Genomic DNA, 23841 nt, shown 5'->3' with positions numbered 1-23841 from the left:
TTCATGAGACAGATATCTTGGGGTGTTCAGTGCTTTATAATTCCACACTGCCTTGTTCTTTGTCTCAAGATATCAAAATGGGAAAGGGTTAATAAATATTTAATTACTGTATGATGTGGAGAAGAAATGAATATGCATGCTGATAGCAATAGGTCCTTTGGTGACAGCAAACTGTGAAGCTGTTTGAAACAGCTCCTGAGGTAGTAAAGAATCTTCATGGCCTGCAGCATGTCTTGGATTGTCTGCCTATGCCATACTGATAGGATTTTCTGTTTATTTGAAAGATAGCATAGGGCTCCTAACCATACCTTTTTGCTAAGCATGTCTTTGTCTATATCCTAGGGTTTGATTTCTTTTCCATGATTTTTCTGTTCTGACCTATTCTACTCTGGTCAATTCTTTTTAGTCTGAAGCGCCAGGATACCCGTTGGGTGACAGCATGCGCTATATAAGAATCACATTTATTCATTCTTTCATTATATGAAAGCAGTGCATGGACTTTGCTCCTGATGGGCATGTGGTCAGTGTTGCACAGGGCACTAATTTGTAGATTTTCTGACCACAGCTTTAGCAAAACTGTTGCAATGACCCATTCAAGGCATGGGTGTTCATGATGTGTCCCATGCTCCATCAGGAACATCCGATCTAGTAGCTGCCGGTATGCTTTTGAGGCCATTACAATGTAAAACTAAAAGCAGGAATGTTAGGCACAATGTTTTATAGCACATAGATTCTGAAGACATCCATATGCACAGTAATCTTTGTTACAGCAATCCTGATACCTGAGATTTCAAAAAGCAAAGTACTGTTATGGTAGAGCCACTTACTCTGGAATAAATCAATGTTCAGAGTTCAGTGAGCTTAAGTCTAATGAGGTAGACCTCATGCTCTCAAAACAGGAGTGGCAGTAGGTCTCAGCATCCGAGACCATGTGGATGCTCGAAAATTCATATTATGTTGCTTACCATGGCCCGAGTGTACTATGGCACTAGAAGCCTTCACAGAAAAGTGCATAGAGGTAGGACTGGTTCACACTTGACTGCTTTAACAAAGGAGTGCACCAAAGTAGCAAATGTTTCTAATCACAAGCAAATATTCGGCTTGATGGGGTTAATCAGTTATATTTCATTTTAACTGAATTTCACAAACCCTTTCTGTAGTCAACTTCCTTGCAAATATTGCTTCAAGTAGTGGCATTTCTTTCTTTAAGTCACATTAATGCAAGCTCTGTTTATGAAAATATTATCCCTATAATTTATTTCAATTGAAACAAGAGCAATTGAGGTTTTTCTAGAAGAAAAGCTGTAGGCAGAAAAGTTCACTTAAAGTTGCATATTAATTATCATAAAATCAAGTGAAACTTTTTTAAAGTATGCTAGTGAAGAGTGGCAGAAACATTCTGGAAAAAAATTTGAGTGGGGAGTTCAGTCCTTAAGGCTTCGTTCAGAGTTTGAAGGAAATGAAAACCTTCCAATTTCAGGAGGAACATGCTAAATTTGGAAGTGAATTCACATGCTGAATTTCCATGACCATACCAGTTTTGTGGTGGAAGACATTTGGACTGAGGCGTCACTTCCAGATTTGGAAAGGCTCTAAATAAGGCTATAAGTGAGTATAAGGGTTACATCACAATAACTAGAAGAAACCTAGAATTGGATAACATGACTCTGGAAATAATCCATTGTTTGACTGTCTAATCAAAACTTGTAAGCTTCCTCAGTGACTGATTTCCAACACTTCAATATGCTACAGACACAGAAGAGCAAAACATTATGATCTTACCATGTCTCAAGCATTTCTGTTGGTTTTTCACAAACAGTGAATCACAGCAGATAGCCCTGAAAAACGGGCCACCGCAACCTGGCCACTGCCGTTTCTAAGTTAGATATAAAGTCATAGTGCAAAACTCAGATGAGAATTTCAGGAACATCTCTGATTTGGATTGGGGCTATCCTTTCCACATGTAAGGATGCAATGTTGCCATCTTGTAGGCTGCAAATAATATATAAGGCAATAAATAATTACAAGGCTTATCCCTTTCTGTCATCCTTTTGAAAATGTATATGCACCACTCAGATCAGTGTTCGAGGACAGTGACATTTGCTGCCAAGTGTATGAGGATAACACACACATTTTACTAGTCCCATTCATGAATCTATATTTCTATATATTGAGTCAGGATTTCTTTATGAAGTTATAAAATCAATTCAATCAAGAAAGGGCAAATAATAGATTATAGACAATGGGCTGTGCTGAAATACTAATGTCAGTAGATAACCTGGCACCCCCACTCACCCTTCCTCACTTCGGCAAATTTTTTGCTTTCTCCGAATCTCCATTTCCCTCCAGCTGCAGCCAGGCCTTGTTGTGTGTGTCTATCGTGGTAATAATAGTACCCTTTTCTGAGTAGGAGTAAATGGTGACCTCTCTAAATAGGAATCAATGAGCATGCCTTCATACAACATGCTAAGGACCACAGTATTTTCAAAACTAGCTGTAAGGGAAGCAAACAGAAATAGCTTTTTAATTTTTGTATATGTATACATCTAAAGTAAACTTATAAAGTAGCAATCAGCCACTAGTAGTGGGGCCCGGTGAGGGATATTTTAATGGACGATGACGAGGGTAAACTAAATATTTATTTAATTTTCCCTCATTATCTTCGGTCGAAATACCACCCCCCACCGGGTCCCACAACTCTTACCTGCACGGGCCATGGGTGGTTGCAATGCAATAGATGTATGACCCTTTACTCAGCCAGTTCAATAAAATATATCTATTTTCTAGGAAGCAGACCAGGAAGTGGGTACAAATCTTTGTCCACTTATGTTGTCAATGCTGGATGACTTCCCTAATTATCTTTATCCAGACCTCTGGCCTCCAAGAGGCATAGTGACTCAAATAATGCAATGATTTGTAACCAATGCCCCTTTTACATCAACAATGTGAGTTGTTTAATTAATGTATCATTATAATAATTCCTATTTGTAAAGCGCAAACATATCACCCATTAATGGTTTCAAGGCGCTGGGGTGCTGTCGGGGAGATTAAGTGAGCTATTGCCCTGAGTCACATGATGCTGAGATGAGCTGCAATCGTGAATCGAAGTGTGATCTCAGTGCTCGGGAGTCAGCCACTCTGGCAGCTGTGCCACGCCTCTCTTATTAATGGATCATATGAATTCCACCACTTTGTAGAACCAGAGAGAAACACATTTGTGTTTACAGTTTTATAGTAGTGTATTGACATAGGTAAAATCAAGACAGATTTAAAAGGAATGCAGGGGGTCAATTATTTGCCTGCATGCAAAAAAGGCGAGTCGGGTTCTATTTCTGATCAGCTGCAAATGATCACCAGCCTTCGACTTTGTTCCAAGGAGCTCTGACCTTCTGATTTGAATGGACATCTGTTTACAATAAAGCAGGTGTAAATACCTTGGCTCTTGACCTGATTGACAGGTAGGAGACAGAAGTGCTACGGTGCATCCCTTTAGCTGTTAGGCTATGCTGAATGAACCCGAGGTCCCAAAAGTTTCAGAAACTTGTCAGAGATATATTTTGCATGGTCTATTCAAACTTCACGATATACTCCGAATAAGATTGGTCATCTCTTTTAACAATCTGTGTTCCAGGAATGCCCTGGTCTATAAGGGTTGTGGTACTGACAGAAAGGCCGGAGTTTCCAATAAGAGAGCTTCAGTGACAAGTTTCCTGAAGGGGGGAATGTTGATAGAGCACTGTGGATCACATTTACAGAAGCACAACATTATTACAACCTAGCAAAGAAACATACTACCAGGGTCTGTTGTCTTACCTCTTCAATGTATATGTCATAATCAGAGTCATCAAAGCCAAATCCATCATCCTCGCTAATTTTGGTCTCGGTAATGTACCGATGCACAAAGCTTCCACTTCCAGCTTCTTCAGCACCTGCAAAATGGTGGGTGTATTTAACAAACTATCCATAGCAAGTCCTTCTATTCTTTCTGTTCACTGCTGTACCTTCATGCAGTATTTACCAAAGGGGTTGCTCACGCCTAGGACATGGAGCAGCTTCATTTCATTATGTATTGCGATATCACTGTTACTAACAAAGTTATTCATAGGAAACATAATTTGACGATTGACCTGTGAACCTGGAGTCAGCGCAATCATATAAGAAGGTCTTACAAGTAGATTTTAACTTTCAGGTTTGCCATCTGTTAGATTTGAATATACAAACCTGGTCATAGGGCCATATATATAAAAACCTTTTTGTGATTACAATCCACCATATTTTATACTGATATTTCAAATTAAAACCAACTCCTAAGTGTCTACATATGCCCAATGTCTAAACAAATGCAGTATCCATAAACCTCTTGAAAAAACATGACGGTAACTACCAACATCACAAAGGCACTTCTGTATTTTCTGATTTGTGACCTTCATCGTGGACTGAAAACCATGCAGGCTCAACTAAATCTGTGTGTGATCGCCAACATTTTGCAAGAAGTGCCTGTTTGGCAAAGGGTTATGGGAAAACGTTAGCTGGACTGAATACAACAGCACTGTGGGAAGGCCATGACAAATTCGTGACTCTGGCATTAGTAGAGTCCTTGTATACAGCATCACTTCCTTCAATAAAAAAGTTTGTAATACGAACAATTACTTAATATGGTGCAGTCTCAGATTAGTAAATTGATAAGCATCGTTTCATCCATTACAGCCCTATCTGTCATTCTTCTCTCAGAATCAAGTTTAAATGAACAATCTTAGCAAAGTTTTTTTTTTTTTTTTTAATTTATTTTTGTTGTTGCATCAGGCGGATCATGGGTGCAGGAGACAAAAACCACTCGGGGGAGCGTCAACATTCCGCTCTTCCCGATATTCTGCAACTTTTCAATGTCAGGTACATAGCTTTCATCATGACGAACTCGTTTTCTGTTTTCACCCCAAACTCCCTCCCACCCCCCTTAACTCCTGGAAAAGTCAACAACTCAGAAGCCTCTATCGAAAGCCCCTCTTCCCGCCCTCCCATCCCCCCCCCCCTCTGCAGCATATCCCCCTTTTCCGCCATCCCCCTCGACCCCCGAGCCTCTCTCCCCCTCTAAGTCTTAACATAGTATACAGGTAATCCAGCGACCCGAAACCTCCAGCCACAACTACGTTGGAATCAGCGACAAACATGCCTCCCCGGCTGTCTCCCCTGCCACCCGCCCTTCTCCCCGGACAGTCCTACTCCAGTCCATGGTAGCGCCTCCACTTAGTCCATATTTTTCGGAATTTCCGTGGGCACCCTCTAGCTTTGTAGGTCACTCTTTCCGCTGCCATATACATATCTAAACCCCTCCTCCATTCCTCCAGGTTGGGTTTCCCCGGCGCCCCCCACATACGTGCTATGTCTCTTTTTGCTACTACCAAAGCCAGCAGCAGGAAAATGAGTAGGTATCGAGTGATGTCTACTTCCGTCGACATGCCCAAAAGCGCCAGTTTGGGGTCTCTAGGAATCTCCACCTCCAATATCATACTCAGTTCCCTGAATACCTCACCCCAATATTCCTGTATCACAGTGCATCCCCAAATGATGTGGAAGAAATCGCCTGTCTGATGCTGGCATCGTAAGCAAGAGGTGTCGGTCACCCTCCCCATCCGGGCAAGCCTCACTCTATCGAAGTAAGCCCGGTGAAGGATCTTAAACTGTATGAGGCGAAGCCTCGATTTTATGGCCACTTCCCTCGGGTGCATGAGTGCTAGTTCCCAATCCAGGTCCTCCATCGTGCCCACATCTGCCTCCCACCTCTCTCTGAGTGTCCGCAAGTCTCCCAACATATTATTTGTCAATGTTTTGTATGTCATAGATATTGCCCCCCTCTGTATCTGCTCCTGTAGTAATCGGCCCTCGAGTGGTGCAAACTGGGGTATGTCGGTAAGCGATATGTGCTGAGCTCCCCATGCGTGTCTCAACTGCAAGTATTTATAGTATTGGGTGTTCTGGAGGCCAAAGTCCTGCTGTAGCGCCTGGAAGGTTTTAAGTTCCCCCTTTGCTATGACATCCCCCACCGTGGAGATGCCAATGTCGTCCCACCTGTGGAATCCCTTCAGTTTATGCAGCTCTGTCAGCCACCTACATGACCATAGGGGTGTCTGTCGGGTGATCCTTTCATGCCAGCCCATTCTAATTGACGCTCTGCGCCACGCCGTCAGGGTGATCCTCGTCGCTGGTAGGAGCTGGCGGCCCCCTTTCCCTCCATACAGGAAGTGTAATACCGTCTTGTTGCCCCATTTGGATCTCTCTAAGGCATATGTGGGATGGTCAGCCGGGGCGTGTAGCCAATCATTGATCGGGGCAAGGTGTTCTGCCCAGTAATAGGCCTCCAGATTAGGTAGCGAGATACCCCCACTGTATTGGTGGTGCTGCAGGGTCGTGAGTGCCACCCGGGACTGCTTCCCCAACCACAAGAAAGAGCGAAGGTCAGCATGGATTGTCCGCAGTGTCGCTTCTGGTAAGGGATAATACTCATTTTGCAGGGCGTATAAAAACTTTGGTAGCAGGATCATTTTATACAGGGCGGCTCTGCCTAACATGGTGAGCGGTAGCGGTCTCCATCTATCCATCTCCGCCTTCGCCGCCACCAATACCCTATTTACGTTGTCTGCGTATGAGCGCCGCCTATCCCTGGTAATAAAAACCCCCAAATACCGGAAGCCTTCCGTAGTGTGAATGAGCAACTCAGGCAGGCACTCCCCCCGTGGCTCACCTTGCGGGTCGTAGAGAATCGACTTATGCCAATTTATAGTGTGTCCGGCCACTGCCCCAAAGTCGCCCAGTTCCCTGAAGAGGGCCGGGATCGTCCTAGCCGGGTCCGTCACATATAGCAGCACGTCATCGGCGTACAGGGAGATCTTCTCCTGGTCAGTTGCCGAGTTCCCCCAGTGAAAGCCAACCACCTCCTGATTGAGCCGGATACGGATCGCCAGGATCTCAATCGTTAGGGTAAAAAGGAGTGGGGACAGCGGGCAGCCCTGACGTGTCCCCCGCTCTATCGCAAACTCTCTCGACATCCGCCCATTAATTCGCACTCTCGCCCTCGGGTCCGAGTAGAGAAGACTCACCCACTGTCGGAACTTGGGTCCAAACCCAAAACGTTCAAGAGTGCCCATCAGGAAGGGCCAGTGGACCGCATCGAATGCCTTCTCTGCATCCAATGAGAGGAACCAGTGTGGCTCCCTTTTGTCACAGACTTCCTGGAGCCAGTTGTGTGTGCGCCGCAGGTTAAGTTTAGTGGCCCTGTCCGGCAGGAACCCGGACTGGTCCGGGTGCACTAGGTCTGTTATGACCTGTCGGAGTCGCCTTGCCAAAATGGTGGCGAGGATCTTATTCTCACTGTTCAGAAGGGATATAGGGCGATATGAAGAGCAGTTCTCCCTGGGCTTGCCCTCCTTATGGATCGGGATTATGGTGGCCAGGGCCAGGTCCGGCGGGAGACGTCCGGAGTCAAACGCCCCCACATAAAGTGATTTCAAGTGACGTGCCAGGAGGTCCCCCGTCCGTTTGAAAAACTCCGCCGGGAAGCCATTAGGTCCCGGGGTTTTCCCAGGTTTCAGGACTGCCACTGCCTCCGCGATTTCTTCCAGGGAGAGGTCGGCTTCCAGAGCCTCGCTATCTTCGGGGGTCAACTGCGGCACTTCCATACTACCCAGGAACGTCTGCACCACCTCGCAATCTCCGAGGTCCCTAGCCTTGTAGAATTCTTCAAAATAGTTCGCAAAGGCCTCTGCTATCGCGCCATCTGTTGATGCTCGTATCGAACCCGGGAGCCCAATCCAATCAACCCATCTGGCCGCTTGCTCTCGCCTGCTCAGCCATGCCATGAGTTTCCCGGATTTGTCGCCTACATCATACAGGCGATGAAGGGTGGCCAGCGCCTGCGTGCGCGCTTCGTCCGTGAGCAGTTCCCTGTATAGCCGTTCAGTGTCTAGCAGAATCCGTAGATGTCCCTCCCCCTTTGTTCTGTGGTATTCAGCTTCTTGGGTCAAGATGTTTGCCTCTTCCTGCGCTATTTCCTCAGTGCGTTTCCTTCTGGCCTCCCCTACCCTGGAGCTGAAGCGGTCTCTCAACACGGTTTTCATGGCTTCCCATAGCGTAACTCCCGATTGCACCGACCCCTCGTTTTCGGCCACAAAGACTTTGATATCCGCTCTAATTCCCCCTAGAATCTCAGGAGTCTGGAGATCCCACGGCGACATACGCCACTGTGCCTGTCCACTCCCCCTACCACGTCCTATATGTACAGACAGCGGGGAGTGGTCCGAGATACCCCTCGCCCTATATTCCGCCAAGTCCCCCGTCGAGAGTTCCTGTCGCGTAGTGAATATATAGTCCAATCTAGAAAACACCTTGTGGGCCCCTGAGTAAAAGGAGTAGGCTTCCTGCGCCGGGTGTCTTCTCCCGTCGCTCTATCTCCCGCCGGCGGCCATCTTGGTGCAGGTTACCGATCCCCTCGCGTATGCCTCCAGCTTCCCACCGCAAGCTCTCGGTCTCCTCTGACTGTGTGGAGGCCTCCGGATTCACCTGGCGGAGGGCGCCGGCTGTGTGCCCGCCGGCCGTGGCTCTAGGCAACCCGCGGCCCCTTTTCTCTCGCGGCCGCCATCATGTCCGTCGTCCCCTCGCCGTCTTCTGTCTCGGGCGCGATCCACTGGCTCCAGAGGGCTGAGACCTCCCCGGCTACTCGCTCCCGATCTCGGAGTATGGTAGCTATATTCTGGCAGTGTTGCAAGGTCGGTTTTGACGGATTGCAGGCGGATTACGGGGCAGCTCGGCCGGAGCTCCGGTGTGGCACGTCTAGTCGGCCATGCTGCTGGCCACGCCCACCTCACAATCTTAGCAAAGTTAATCTTTAAAGTCTGTTCAATTATTAGCTATGTATATCTTCTTATTTTGCTATTATTTTATCTTTCCTTTTGATTTTATACAGATGTGTAAACCTGTGGGTACAATTTGAAATATTGTATTTCAAAAAGGAGTGGGGATAAGATAGAAGCATTAAATGGTGGGTGCACGTGGGTGGTGGTGAAGGTTATTAGGGAGTAGAAAGATGTTTGAATGATGATAGGTAAGTTGTGAATGATCGATACATTAATTGAGAGCACTTGCAAACGTATTGGGACACTATGTGGCCACACATCAGTGAGGCCAATCGTGTCCATTCTACGGGCCAAGGCAGTCACTGCAGCTGCTGCGTGAGAGTCCCCAGATCTATCACTAGTCGTGCACATCACATCGTTGAAGTCCCCACCCATAATCTGTATCGTGTCAGCCGTGTCTAGCAGTATGGTCGTGATCTCCTGCATCGTCCGGTTTTGTAATTTGGGTGGAGCATACACTGACAGCAGCGTGTACCTGCGCCTCCTCCATGTCCCCTGTACCCCCGCAAACGTGCCCTGTGGGTCCAACCATGTGCGTGTCACTGTGAATGGCGTCGTTTTCCTTATGAGTATTGCTGTGCCCCGTGAGTCCGTCGTGTATCCCGCGTGTGCTAAGACTGTGTACTGCCCACGTGCTAGAAAAGCACAATGGTTCCCCCTCAAATGTGTTTCCTGGAGGAATATGATGTCTGGTGCTATGCGTTTAATATAGGCATTGACCAAGCCCCTCTTAATTTTGGAACCCAGGCCGTTTACATTCCAGGTTAGCGCCTTTACCCCAGCGCCATCCCGGCTAGGTTCAGCTAGTGTACCTGCCATTGCACTTCACACTGACCACCGAGTGCCCGAACCTGGGTCCAGGGTAGTAGCAAGGGTTAACTCTGCTGCTTCACTGATACCACCCCCCTCCCCCCCCCAACTCCCCAACTCCCCAACTCCCCAACGTGAGGAAACAACAGTACCAACATTCCCTTCCCTCCCCCACCCCACCTCCCTCCCCTTCCAGCTGCGCCCCAACATGGGACCAAACCATCCATGGGAGTAGGTCAGTCGCCCTCCCGCACATCCCTCCCCAGATTAAACTGTGTTCAGTTCAAACACCCAAGAAAGAAACTGTAGGGGGTGTACCAACTTGCGTGCTCCTGTAAGCCGAGCTGCTATCTCATCCTAGCTGCATGTTCCTGCCTTCAAGAATGTGAGTCCTGAGTGTCTATGATCGGGTCTGGACCCGAGGAGTCTTGTTCCAACTGACGGATCTCCTTAACCAAGGGGTGTAGCGATTCGCCCAAGAGGTCCATTTCTTCCTCGCCGGATGAGGGGCCTTCCGATCCCTCCACGTCATCCCCCTCGGAGCGTACCCCTTTCCTCAGACTGCTGAACCTCGAGCCCGCCACTGAGTCTTTGTCTGGGGATTCCGATCTACCTCCCCTGTTGTTCGCCGATCCTCGGGTCCTATATGGCGTCGCCGCGGTCGTGTGTTGGGTCCTCCGTAACCTCCGTCGCTGCGGCTTCGGCCGCTCCCAGCTCGATCTTTCCCTCACCTCTCTGTCCATTGCGTCCCGACTGGCCGTCTCCCTACTGTTCAAGATAGGGCGCTCCTCCAACCACTGCCACGCGTCTTCCGGGTGGGCAAAAAAGATAGACTTGTCTTTATATATCACCTTCAGCTTGGCAGGGAAGAGGAGCATGTATTTGAGATTCAGGGACCTTAGTTTCGCCTTCACAGCGTCAAAGGAGCGGCGTTGTTTCGAGACCTCCTGGCTGTAGTCCGGGAAGATCATTATTGTAGTGTTCTCAAGGCGGATCTCCCCCAGGGCCCTGGCCTCCCTTAGAATCAGGTCCCGGTCGGCAAAGTTCAAGAAGCGCGCTATAACTGGCCTAGGTCTCGCGCCCTCAGGTGGCTTGGCCAGAAGCGCCCTATGTGCTCTTTCACTAATAAAGCATGTAGAAAATGGCGCCGCGGGGAAAGTAGCTTTCAGCCAGGTTAGGAGGAAGGCGGCCATGTCCTTTTCCTCAATCCCCTCCCTAAAACCTACAAAGCGGAGGTTGTTGCGCCTGGACCTGTTCTCAGCATCGTCCACCTTCCATTGGAGGTGACGGTGCGCAACCTGTAGCTCTGCCATGTCTTTCTTGAGCGTAGTGATCGCCTCCCCGTCCTCCTTCACTCTGTCTTCCACTGCCGTTACTCTGTCGGTCAGGTTCCGGAAGTCCTGGCGCAGCAGCGTCACCTCGGCCCCAACCTCGCCAATCTTGGTCTCCAGGGCAGATCGTGATGCCTGGATGTCCGTCCTGGACGCTTGGATGGCCTCCAGTAGCATGGCCGTGTCAGTGCGGGGGCCTGGGTGGTCTGCCAAGGACCGTGGCGCCGCGAAATTGTCCATAGGTCCCTGGCGCGGGGGTTTGGGTACCGGGTCTTTCTTCCCCATCTCCTCGCCGTATAGCCTCCCAAGGGAATATGCCGGGATCCCTGTTTCTGTATGGGAGCGCCGGTCAGTGTGAGAGCCGCCGGATGACGCGAGCTAGGGTCACTGCCTCCGTGTCTCCCCTCGCTCACTAGTCCCCCAGGCCCTGGGTCTTTCCGCTCGTTTCACCTGCAGGCTGCCCGGTACAATCAGCCCCCTCTTCTGTGGGCCATAGTCTTGCCGCCCTATGTGAGCCGTCTCCGCCACATCGCTGCTGATCCCAGCGCCCCCGGATCACTCCACCATCAAGGTGGCTCCAGCCGGTGACTCAGGGGGGGGGGGAGGGGGCCGCCGCCGGCCGCGGCGCCCGTGGAGATGGGTTGGTGCTCCCACGAGGGTCGTCGCCCTCTCTCCCCTCGCTCACCGTAGGTGTCTGGTCCGCCGCCCTCAGTGGTGCGCCTCAGCAGGAGCCGGGTGTCTTCTCCCGTCGCTCTATCTCCCGCCGGCGGCCATCTTGGTGCAGGTTACCGATCCCCTCGCGTATGCCTCCAGCTTCCCACCGCAAGCTCTCGGTCTCCTCTGACTGTGTGGAGGCCTCCGGATTCACCTGGCGGAGGGCGCCGGCTGTGTGCCCGCCGGCCGTGGCTCTAGGCAACCCGCGGCCCCTTTTCTCTCGCGGCCGCCATCATGTCCGTCGTCCCCTCGCCGTCTTCTGTCTCGGGCGCGATCCACTGGCTCCAGAGGGCTGAGACCTCCCCGGCTACTCGCTCCCGATCTCGGAGTATGGTAGCTATATTCTGGCAGTGTTGCAAGGTCGGTTTTGACGGATTGCAGGCGGATTACGGGGCAGCTCGGCCGGAGCTCCGGTGTGGCACGTCTAGTCGGCCATGCTGCTGGCCACGCCCCCCTCACAATCTTAGCAAAGTTAATCTTTAAAGTCTGTTCAATTATTAGCTATGTATATCTTCTTATTTTGCTATTATTTTATCTTTCCTTTTGATTTTATACAGATGTGTAAACCTGTGGGTACAATTTGAAATATTGTATTTCAAAAAGGAGTGGGGATAAGATAGAAGCATTGAATGGTGGGTGCACGTGGGTGGTGGTGAAGGTTATTAGGGAGTAGAAAGATGTTTGAATGATGATAGGTAAGTTGTGAATGATCGATACATTAATTGAGAGCACTTGCAAACATATTGGGACACTATGTGGCGAGTGACATAGAGTGCTTAGATGATGTTGCTACACGTCGCTTCTCAAAAACGTCCAGTTAGGATCTATGGGTTCACCGATGCGTGGTGCAGGTTAAATTCACTGGATATGCAGCTTTCCACACCATCAGTTAAATATTAATAGAACACTGGAATGTTGAGACTTCCATTGAGGCCAGTATGAACTGGGACAGGCCCGCTGCTCTCAATAGTTCAATGTTCAAATACACAGCCTCTGCCTTTCTCTTTCTCCTGCCTCTCGAAAATCTATTAATTAGGCAGAGGAAAGCGAATGTACAGGAATACACATGCAACCTTCATCCTTCCCCGCCTCCTGTAGATCAGTGTCACTAGGGCTTCAAAAGGAGTGAGGGGTGAATTCTGCTCAGCTCCTGGATCCCCCTGGCTTGGCTGAACTACAACAAGCATTTCACAATGCAATAGGTCTCGCATTTACGCAAGTTTAATCTATTAGTATTGTAAATGACATGCCTTTTATTTATGTTTTAAAAACAAAAACAAAAATAAAAGGCATTGTCATTTGCAAAATCAATAGTTCAAACTCGTGTAAATGCGAGACCTATTGCATTACAAATGCTTGTTCATCCTCGCTGTCTGTCTTTGTCACTATTTTCCTATCTTTCTTTCCTTCTTTTTTTCCTTTGCATGCCTTACACTCTTCATGCTCTGGGTCAAAATCTGCTGGTGAAAACTGGCACCTGCCACCCGTTTAACTACCAGCCAAAATTAAGCAATGCCTGCTGTCTGCATATCATAAATGTATATCCCATTTGGAGATCTGCTCAGTACACATCCATACCCAGGTCTGGAAACCCTGAAGCCCAAACTTGTGTGTTCCCTGGTCAAAATTTTGCCAGAGGCTGTTTCTGCATGTGAACATTTTCTTGGGGGTGCATTCCCCATAAAGCGCTGCGTGATGTGCAGCTGTTCACATCTACGGTGGTGGTGTGGCTGAAAAACAAGGAAGAGCTAGCCCTAAAAGTCCCATGAAATGTTTTACCCATGTGTTTAGATTAGAAACGTTTCCTCATTTCTTTTAAGCAAGGAGTGCAGTGTAACACTCATTACTTGCATATTATCAGTATTACACAGCAGCTCTGTAGTTAAGCAGAGAAGGAAAGAAGGCGCTTTACTAACTGAGAAAAGAGAACCGGGACAGGAGAGGCCGCTTCGTGGCAGCCACACTGGCCTAAGTGCTCTAAAGTACCCGGAGGAATGCAAAGGCCAGTGTACTTGCGATTAGATTGTGCAGCTCTCTGGATTCTGCACGCTTTCCACCACAGATAAATCCTACCGACGGAAGACCCATTGGCGCCTTAATCCCAAGGTACGTCTGCCAAGCATCCAGATCAGTGGAAGGGGAAAAGAGACCAATGAATTTATTGCGAGACACAAAAGTTGGCCTTGTGTGCCGCAGGCGAGTGTATCGGATTACAATGAGTAGACATGATGTGCACAAAGGATTGAAATAATGGGTTCTCGACGTTCTAACAAATTTGGAAACTTTTTGGAAATAAATGATGGTGTTTAAAGAAATTCTGGGCAAACTGTTATTGATGAGATCTTAATAATAGCGGTTTTCTTCAGCCTTTGCTAAAGATAAACTGAGGTTAGTATTTTACCATCAAATAGGTAAGCGACTCTTAGCATGCACTCAGTCAAGACAGCTTGTCAGTACCTTGTAAAGACGGCGAAGAAAGAAACACAAGCTGAAGAACTGAGGCGACATCGTGGGGCGCACTCCGGAAGTCAGGCAGCCTTTGTTTGGACGTGGGCTGATCCTGCCAAAGAAACAGGAAGGAACCGCTGGGGAGGACGTCCGGAACCCTGTAGTCTCAATGCTGAAGTCCCGGCCCCATCAGAAGGACCGGGCGAAGAGCGAGGGCAGACTGCATGGCACCAGAGGCAACACGGGGCTCTCGAGTGGTGAGGAGACCCCTGTGGCGTGCCAAGAGACAGACAAGGAACCTGCACACTGAGCCGGTGAGTGAGCACTTGGCTGGGTGCATGGTTGGGCTTAAGGACATCCCGAGTTGAGCGCGTGTGCGCATAGAGAACAAAAGTGAGGGAGGACGAAAGGGGGACAGGAGATGTGCACGGCGCGACGTGTTCATATTTCCAGTCCGGCCTGCGCGTGCCCATCTCCTGTCTCCCTTGGGAGGCAAGTCAGCGACAATAGATATCGCAGGCGACAGAGCCCTCGCGCTGCGTCGCCAGGCGAGACCTAAAAAACAGTGTGGCCAAGCTGGGAAGAACCAGGGACTGACTTCAGCCCCTTTCAAAGCTCTTGCTGTGAATGTTCAACAGCTACCACCCGTGGACCTGCACGCTGCTGTTAACTGTAGAACATTCACAGCAGGGCCGGACTGGCACCAAAACCGGCCCTGGCAAAGTGCTCGGGCCCCCCGTCCCCCTCCCCATGTTAAAGATTGCAGGGATTTGTTAGCATGAGCTGAAAGCCATTTTGTATTTCTGGCAGCCATCTTGTTTGCCATGTGCTGCCACGTGCTCGCCATGTGCTCTGTCCTCCCTCAGTGTGGACTGCTCTTGTAATCTGCCTAGAAACAAACTATATTTAGCATCTTCCACCTTCGCACATGCTCAGTTGAGCTTGCAGCTGTCCTTGCTGTTCCTAGTCTGTAAATGTCAGGATGTGTTCAGCAGAATTAGCAACTGTTAGCTCCTCCCACTTTGTTGAGCAAGCAGATCTTGTATACCCATATTAGGCATTTTACATGCTTACATGAGCCAGGACTGTCCCTTGGTCTTATGCTGACTATGTAACCCTAAGCATATATAAGGCCCCTGTTTTCTGTACTCCTTAGACTGCCTCATTCAGTTGCTAAGGCTTCTGTGTGACGTAGTCTCCCTCATCTGAGGTGAATAAATGCATTCTTTTTATATTTCAGCTTCTGTGCAAATTTCTTCTTTGTTGGTTTAAAAGGACTAGGTATCAGTGAGACCCCTGAGAAGGTTTCTATTTTCTACACCCGGGGGGTTGGGGGTGCCGCCGAGCTCTTTGCCAGGGCCGGTTTTCAGCTGATTTTGTTACAGGGCCGATTTAGCAGCTATGCTGCAGAAAAAGGCCCTGTAACAAAAACGGCCCCCAGGGGCCCAAAACCAGCCCCCACCTGTGCGGCGCACCGGGGGATTGCCCGGTTCCCGCTACTGCCAGTCATGCCCTGATTCACAGCAAGAGCTGTGAACCAAGGTGTCAGAGCTGAGGAGAGGCCTTTGTTTTTCTAATTAGAACATTTTGCCCTCATGGTGTGGAATGTTCTAATAGCTTTATATTCTGGCATAGCTGGGCTATAACGTCCAATAAAGGCCCGCTCCCTTGTCTTTAAGTACAGAGCGGGCCATTGATGGCTGGTATATAAAGCTACATTCTATGTGATCAGCGTAGGTGAGGCTCAAGTGCAACACTCTGGAAGACACAGCTTCCCAAAACTACATGCTAATTATGAATGTAGGAGGGGGACAGGCTCCCCTGACTGGACAGCAGACCTTACAGAATACTGTTTAATGAACATTATAACGAAAACATGATTTCCTATACAAAATGTCATTAACCTCTTGTGTGCTGATGCCGAGCTCAGCGCGTCATGCAGCACGGTTGCCGTGTGCTGATGACGAGCTGAGCTCGTCATGGCCTCTGCGGAACGCCCACGCGGGGATAATTACCCCGCTGTGCTGGGCGTTCCATTGAGCGGGCATGGCTATGACCAGCTCAGCTCGTCTTCAGCACACGGCCACCGTGCAGCATGACGAGCTGAGCTCGTCATCAACTCCGCGGCGCCGCGCGCGGACCCCCTCCCCCACATGTCACGGGGGAATTAGCCCGTCGGCGATGGGGTTAAAAGTCTGTGGAAGATGCACTTTCAAAATCACAAGACAATTAAGGTTCTATGGGGTCACCTAGTAGCAGAGTAGGTGCAAATAGAAGTGGAAGAAGTAGCTTCCCCAACCAAAAGGTACATAAGATTCCATGGAGTCTACCTATGAGTAACATATGTGTGAAATTCTTACTGGTCAATTTTTGAAAACCTCAGCAGTGCTTTATACTTTTATTAATATGGCTTAAGATTCAATTTAGTCTTGTCTGGTCACCCAGTACAGTTAATGAAGATAATAAGAAATTTAACGTGTGGCCTTTTTTACTGCTCAATAGAGGGGGGCATTTTGTCCAACATCAGCGCCGTGAGGGGAACGGCCACGCTGACCAGGAAAGCCGTGAGGGGAACGGTGGTAGTTCCCATCTGGGAACTACACTACCCAGCAGCCCCGGGACCGGCGCACAAGGGAGGAGTCACCTGTGCGACCAGAGGCACTTCATAGCTCGCGCCCTCGGCGAGCCCCTGGGGAGACCAAGCCTTACCTGCACAGCCCGTGGCAGGGGCAGAGGGGGGCATTTTGTCCAACATCAGCGCCGTGAGGGGAACGGCCGCGCTGTCCAGGAAGCCGTGAGGGGAACGGCGGTAGTTCCCATCGGGGAACTACACTACCCAGCAGCTCCGGGACCGGCGCACGAGGGAGGAGTCACCTGCGTGACCGGAGGCGCTTTATAGCTCGCGCCCTCGGCGAGCCCCTGGGGAGACCAAGCCTTACCTGCACAGCCTGTGGCAGGGGCAGAGGGGGGCATTTTGTCCAACATCAGCGCCGCGAGGGGAACGGCCGCGCTGTCCAGGAAGCCGTGAGGGGAACGGCAGTAGTTCCCATCGGGGAACTACACTACCCAGCAGCCCTGGGACCGGCGCACGAGGGAGGAGTCACCTGCGCGACTGGAGGCGCTTCATAGCTAGCGCCCTCGGCGAGCCCCTGGGGAGACCAAGCCTTACCTGCACAGCCCGTGGCAGGGGCAGAGGGGGGCATTTTGTCCAACATCAGCGCCGTGAGGGGAACGGCTGCGCTGTCCAGGAAGCCGTGAGGGGAACGGTGGTAGTTCCCATCGGGGAACTACACTACCCAGCAGCCCCGGGACCGGCGCATGAGGGAGGTGTCACCTGCGCGACCGGAGGCGCTTCATAGCTCGCGCCCTCCACTCGCCCCGCGAGTCACGCGCGGGAGAAGCCCGGGACAAGGGCGGGGCCATCTGCGGCCATCAGAGGCCAGAGGAGGCCGGGGCGGGGCCATTCCCCTTGGTTCGGTACGAGGAGATGTGGAAAAAGTATTAAAGGTACTGTCTCCCCCTACCTATCCCCCTTTTACTAATAGGTCTTTCCTATTCGCCTTCATAGTGGTACTATTGAACTGTTCATATTGGAAGATGGCTGATGACATGACCTGCAAGGGGGGTACCAGGAATGTCGCCACGCACAGTCACTTGCTCAGAGGAACGATGGACCACTATCTAAAGAGGGTAACGCTTCCCATTGTCAGAGAACTAGAGCGAATAGAGTGATCCCCCGCCCTGGATAGTTCGCCCACTACGTGTTCTCCTTTACTGACTGCTGATGTTGCTCCAGAGATATCCTTACTGGAGGAACTGAACAACATGTATAAATCCACGTATGCTCATGTGAAACCAGACAATGTGAAATCTAATTCCCCCATCCGCGCCATACCAAATATTAGCCCTCGGTCCTGCAATCAACCTCAACTGACTCTCAGTATACAGGATGCGCCCCCTTTAACCCTTTCCATGCTCATGACGAGCTCAGCTCGTCATGATGCACGGTTGAGCTGTGCTGATGACGAGCTGAGCTCGTCATGAATAGTAGGAATGACGAAAAGTCAGCATAGGAGGGGAAAACACCTAGCAGCCAAGGTGTTAATACGATCAAAAGTGAACTCCCTCTCGGCATTGACCCCCCAGCTCACTATCGCTAAAAGGAAAAGAGATGGGGTAAAACACTTGGGGAGACGGGCCAAGCAACAGAAACTAAATCCTTAACCTGTATCTCCCAACACTCCCAATACTGTTACATCGAATCCACCTATCCATGCTTCTTTAATGGCCTCAATCGAGAACATGATCAAGACTATAATATCCCCCTTGATGGATAAAATGGTTAGTTTAGGGGATAGGCGTACGGGCGTTGAGGAAGCTGTCAAGGCCAATCCACTACCTGTAAAATCTATGGCAACATCCACTCAATCACAGCGTTTAGTAGCCACAGAAATGCCCGAATCCTCCATACATAGTAAGACCATTTATAACCAGCTAGCAACTCCACATGTGAAAAGTTTGGATCCCCCTGTCACAGCTGTACGGAGCTCTCGCCCTACAGGAGGGCTAAACAAACAAATGACTTCAAATAAGGGAACAGTGATCAATCATAATAATATGTTGTCCAAATCCAAGCATCTACATTTGCCTCCAGAGGCCGCCCCTATTGTGTGTGTTCTTTCAGGAGTACCTGAACTTATAAGGGGGAAACATGAAAGCCATACGGACCTAAGAAACAAGGTCACGTTTTGGTTAACCAAAAATAGACCTCTACCACCCAACATTGATGGAACCATACTTAGTGTCAGAAGGGTGGGCTGGCTAGGACCTCTACGCAAGGACTTGGTGGGCGATCTGGTACTTGTTAAATTCAGGTCTAAATATGTGGTTCCTTTTCTCCAATCTTGGCAGCCTCAAATAGGAGATGGTCCTATATCTATCTGGAGCATATGTGATTTCTATCCTAGATCATTATATGTCTAGTTGAAATGTAAAAAATCATAGCATGGTCGGTTTTTTAAGGAAAAGTTTAATGTGTGCATAAAACTATTGTATCCACAGCCAGTTTTCCTTAAATGTAATGCTATATTTGTGTACATTATGTATCGATTTTCCGATGATGCTGCTTTTATGATTTTTTAATTCTACAAAAATCGAATAAAGCTTTTCTACTACTACTACTGCTCAGTATCTACGGGTTTGATACCACACAACCTGTTTTTTCTATATTTATTGTTTTCACTGCTGCAGGACTGTGCTCGGCAGAGCGAAAAACGTTTCCACTGACATTTTCCATCGGCTGCACTGTTTGCCAGGTAAGTGGAAGGAGAACCGTGACGTCCGGTCACATTGCCTGCTCCTCTAATGCCTTGGGATCTCGTAAAAAAGGCCCACAGAGTCATGAGCTGCAAAGTATTTACAACTGAGATGCCTGGATTAACAATAAAAGCAGTATTCATTGTAACCCCCACATGATCTCATGCCATGGTGGACACCTCCAGACAGACCTAGCTGGGCAGCAAACAATTTGTGGCACTTTGGGATTTGTCGTTTCAATTTCACTACAAGCTCACAATTCAAGTATGTAACGCGCTCCTACCTACAATGCCAGTACCAGGTCAATGCCACACAAGACATGGGGCCACTTGACACCTATGAATCTTGATGGCAACTTTAGCAATTTATTCCCAATAGATTGCATCACAAATCTTAACAAAATACCTATTGCTATTTTCTGTTTGGAACTTCAACAAAAGTTAGGGCACGTTGGTTAAAGGATAAGACAAACGGAGGGATTTTTGTTTTGTTTTCTGATATTTACAAAGTTTTAATTAGGTCCTGCCGGGATAGAGAAACTTGCACTTGGCCACATTGCATCTTCCTTTGATGATTCTGTTCGAATTATTACTTATTTATGCTCAGATTACTTGAGTGCCTGCTCAATTGACCACATGTGATTTCCTGAATAGAAATATTAACGTGATATACTAACAGCCCTGCCAATAATTAGGACAATTACAAATCCGTTTGCCAAGCTTCGAAGTTTGTTCCACTTAAACAGAATCAACAACATTTTCAGACACGTTTCATTGAGGTGTTTTTATATCCTCGTAAGGTAATTTGCAGTGCTCTACCCGCTAGGTGCACTTTGACTATTACTCATTGCTTTGCATAAACATTGCATAAAAGGAACCTTTTCCTCTGGAATGAGACAAATGATGAAACCCATGGAAGCAAATCGAACTGCCCTAATCGGAGTGTATCTGATAGTTTCAATACCTAGTAATCTAGAGGACCTGTGAAAACAACAGACTGTGTTGAACAAGCATGCAAAGAAAAACATCTCAATCTAATCCAGGCATGCAAACACACTTTTAAAAGATTGTTGCGCAAAATGTTGCGGCTGGTCGCTGTACTTGGACTACATTTGTGTGACAAAGTTACAGTATATTACGTTAGTGGGACATCTACAAAAAATATTTAAATAAGGTTGGTATCTAATTTCTATAAACAAAACGATTTCCCACCACATTAACGTAGTAGTGATTATTGGAACAGGGGCGGCTCTATGCTCATGGTGGCCCTGGGCAGGGAGCGTAGGTAGGGGGCCCCAGAAGAGGGGGTGGGGGGGGGGCTCAGAAGGTGTTTGGAAGTGGAACAGAGCCGGAGGCCGCCAAATCCCTGCCAGGGGCCACCAAGCAAATATGTATCCATCCTCAGAGGATTATTATACTAAGGATATATATTGGTGTGGTGGCCCCTGGGGTTTGGTGGCCCTGTGCAGGTGCACAGCTTGCACATGCCTAAGGCCGGCCCTGATTGGAAGCAGTGGTATTTACATATTTAAAAGCAGATTTGAAATTAGTTGCTAGGTTTACTTCACACAGGTTTAAACTGATAGAAAAAAGTGTCACAAAAGTTGGTTTGGTATAAAAAAAGACAACTTTTAAAGAAAGAGTTCTGCTGCTAAAAACGATTTTGTGGATTTTAGTAGGAACACTTTTTTCAAGAATTGTCAACTGCCAGGAAAGTTTAGTGAAGTTTACAGTAGTTCTGAAACTTTGCGAAGGTTTGTAAAGCTGGCCAGACAGTTAACACAATGCCACTTTGGAAAAGACCAACAGAGTGCGAGATAGCATACTTGTACCAACTATAGACTTACATCAAACCACAATATGTTGAATGCTACAGTTTATTTACCCAGTCATTTTGTAATGTGCTACGTAACGTCCTAGGACCACTTCCGGGTGCATGGTTGTTAATCAGAGGGCAGCATTCAGTCTGATGAGACATTTCACAGGCTCTACCACTAGAACTGCCGACGTCTGTCCCGAGAACAGCAGAGGATATTGGTTCCAGCACTAATTAGCAACCTACGAGTTGTTAGACTATTATTGTGATCTCTGAAATACAACACTTGGATTGGAACAATTTCCTTTCAAAGGGACATATTTACCTGAATGAGATGTTGGCTGCGTGCTTTCCAAAATGCTACTTACTGTGTGATGTTATTCACTGCTATTTCAGCAAGTTAGATTCCTGTCTATTTTTGTCTCGAGGTATAACACGGAGCCATCCCAATGTTGCTGGAACATATTAAAAATGTAATTGTCTGTGTGTATTTGCTACTTGTAAAAGTTTGGTAGAGATTTATTGGGTACACTGATCATAAACTATACATCTGGATATTTAAAAGGATCAGTATGACAACAAGCAACTTAGAGTGTGTGACTTATAAACACGGCCAAGCCCAGTAGAAGTGGGCTCGACAGGCCCAGTTTATTAGTACATTTAGTCTTATAAAATACTGCAGGCTCTGATTTCTCTATAGCTTTTTTTGTTGCTCTTTTCTTTGTCTTTTCCCTGCCATTTTGAGATGTGTAACTGTTTTTTTCACATGTCCAGGGCTGCTCATCTAAGCATCTTTAGATGATGTAAAGAGAAGCCCTCTGATCATTTAAAGACTTGGGGCCTTATTTATGAAGGACTTGCGCCGCCGGTGCGTCACTTTTAACATGGGAAAAAGTGACGTACCGGCGGCGCAAGTCCTTCATAAATAAGGCCCCTGGCTTTTTTCAGTTCATTATTAGCTGATCCTCTAATTTTATCCAGCAGGAACGCTTAGCGCTGAGACGCCTTTGGCAATTGTGCGCTTAACAAAAATTATAAAATGAAAATGAAATCATGTACCCATTGTACCTTAAGAGGCTAGGGCGACGATAATTACATGACAGAAAGAGAGGAGTTGGAACTTACAGTGAACCATTAGTGAAGGCAGTTTGGGTATCTAGAAAATATTCAAGAATAAGTGGGTTTCTATATCTTATTTAAGCCCTCATTCCAAGCTAGGCAGAAAAGGTGAGATATTTATCACACGTGGTAAATACCACTGACCCGAAATCAGGATACTGCCTTAAAAGTTTACACATACACACAGTAGCTTCTAGGAGTGTTTTTGAATTATCCTGGTGAGTGTAAGGAAGAAAACGTGACAACTATTAAATCGTATGATAACTCTCCCGTCGCATGGAAAAAGGTGAACCCGATCTCGACCAGATTCACCCTTGTCCATGCGATATGAGAGTTATCATAGTCAACAATTTACGAGCTCTTACTTTGGGCCACTATGGGCCAGATGTAGGAGAGGAAATACCGGTCGGTAACGACCGAATTCGGCCGTTACCGACCGGTATTTAGGAATCGTCATGTAGGGGCCAGTATTTTACAGAATCGGTAAATTTACCGATTCGGTAAATTTACCGATTCTGTAAAATACCGAATCGGTAATTTTACCGAATCGGTAATTCCACATGTAGGTGGCACTCCTGAGAGTGCCACAGGCCCTTTAGAGTCTGTATTTTACCACCCAATCCTATTGGGTGGTAAAATACCGAATGCAGGTGTGCATGCACATCTGTGCATGCACACCTGTGCCATGTGACACACAGACATGCCCTTAGGGCATGTCTGTGTGCCACATGGTTGGGGTGCTAGAGGGTGTCAAAGTGACACCCCTTGCACCCTTGCAGGATTCGGTATTTACCGATTCAGTAAATACCGAATCGGTATTGCCCATTGATTCCTATGGGCTTCAAGGCCCACAGGAATCAATGGGCAATACCGATTCGGTATTTACCGAATCGGTAAATACCGAATGTTACCGATTCGGTAATTGAAAATTAAATTTTACCTACATCTCCCACCTTCTATTTTACCGATTCATAAATACCGAATCGGTAAAATTCGGTATTTATGAATCGGTAAAATAGAATTACCTACATCTGGCCCTAAGTGTGGTTTTGTATTTTACAGCCACCACCAATAAAAGGGTTGTGAAACTCCTTTTTGGAATCATTAAAATTCTTGGATTGCCACAACTCGTTTACCATATTATTTTGAATATATGTATAATTTTCCAAGAAACACATTGCGTGTACATTGACCTTTGCGCCTACTACTGTGCACTTTGAAACTTGATAGAGAACCATTTGCGTACTATTGTATGTGGGTGCTTAGTCATATTTTCTTTAAGGCAATATGTACAATATTTTTGCAACATTTCAAACAGTAAAACAGTGAAGACGAAAGGAGCCACAACAGATTTAGAGCAATAGAATAATTTTTTATAAATA

At 47.8% G+C, this 23841-nt stretch overlaps 1 protein-coding gene across 2 annotated transcripts in view; it reads right to left on the bottom strand.

Moving 5' to 3' along the window:
• EGFLAM (EGF like, fibronectin type III and laminin G domains) overlaps positions 1 to 23841 on the bottom strand; it is a 639867-nt gene that overhangs the window by 193719 nt on the left and 422307 nt on the right. For both annotated transcript variants that reach the window (XM_086960551.1, XM_086960552.1), the window contains exon 8: positions 3814 to 3929. In XM_086960551.1, coding sequence (XP_086816677.1) covers positions 3814 to 3929 — 116 coding nt within the window. The remainder of the gene's footprint in view (positions 1 to 3813; positions 3930 to 23841) is intronic.

Source organism: Lissotriton vulgaris, chromosome 3_1 (genome assembly GCF_964263255.1).
Source record: "Lissotriton vulgaris chromosome 3_1, aLisVul1.2, whole genome shotgun sequence".
Taxonomy (NCBI): Eukaryota; Metazoa; Chordata; class Amphibia; order Caudata; family Salamandridae; genus Lissotriton; species Lissotriton vulgaris.
The sequence above is the reverse complement of the archived record's forward strand: the minus strand, read 5'-3'. Positions and strand labels throughout refer to the sequence as shown.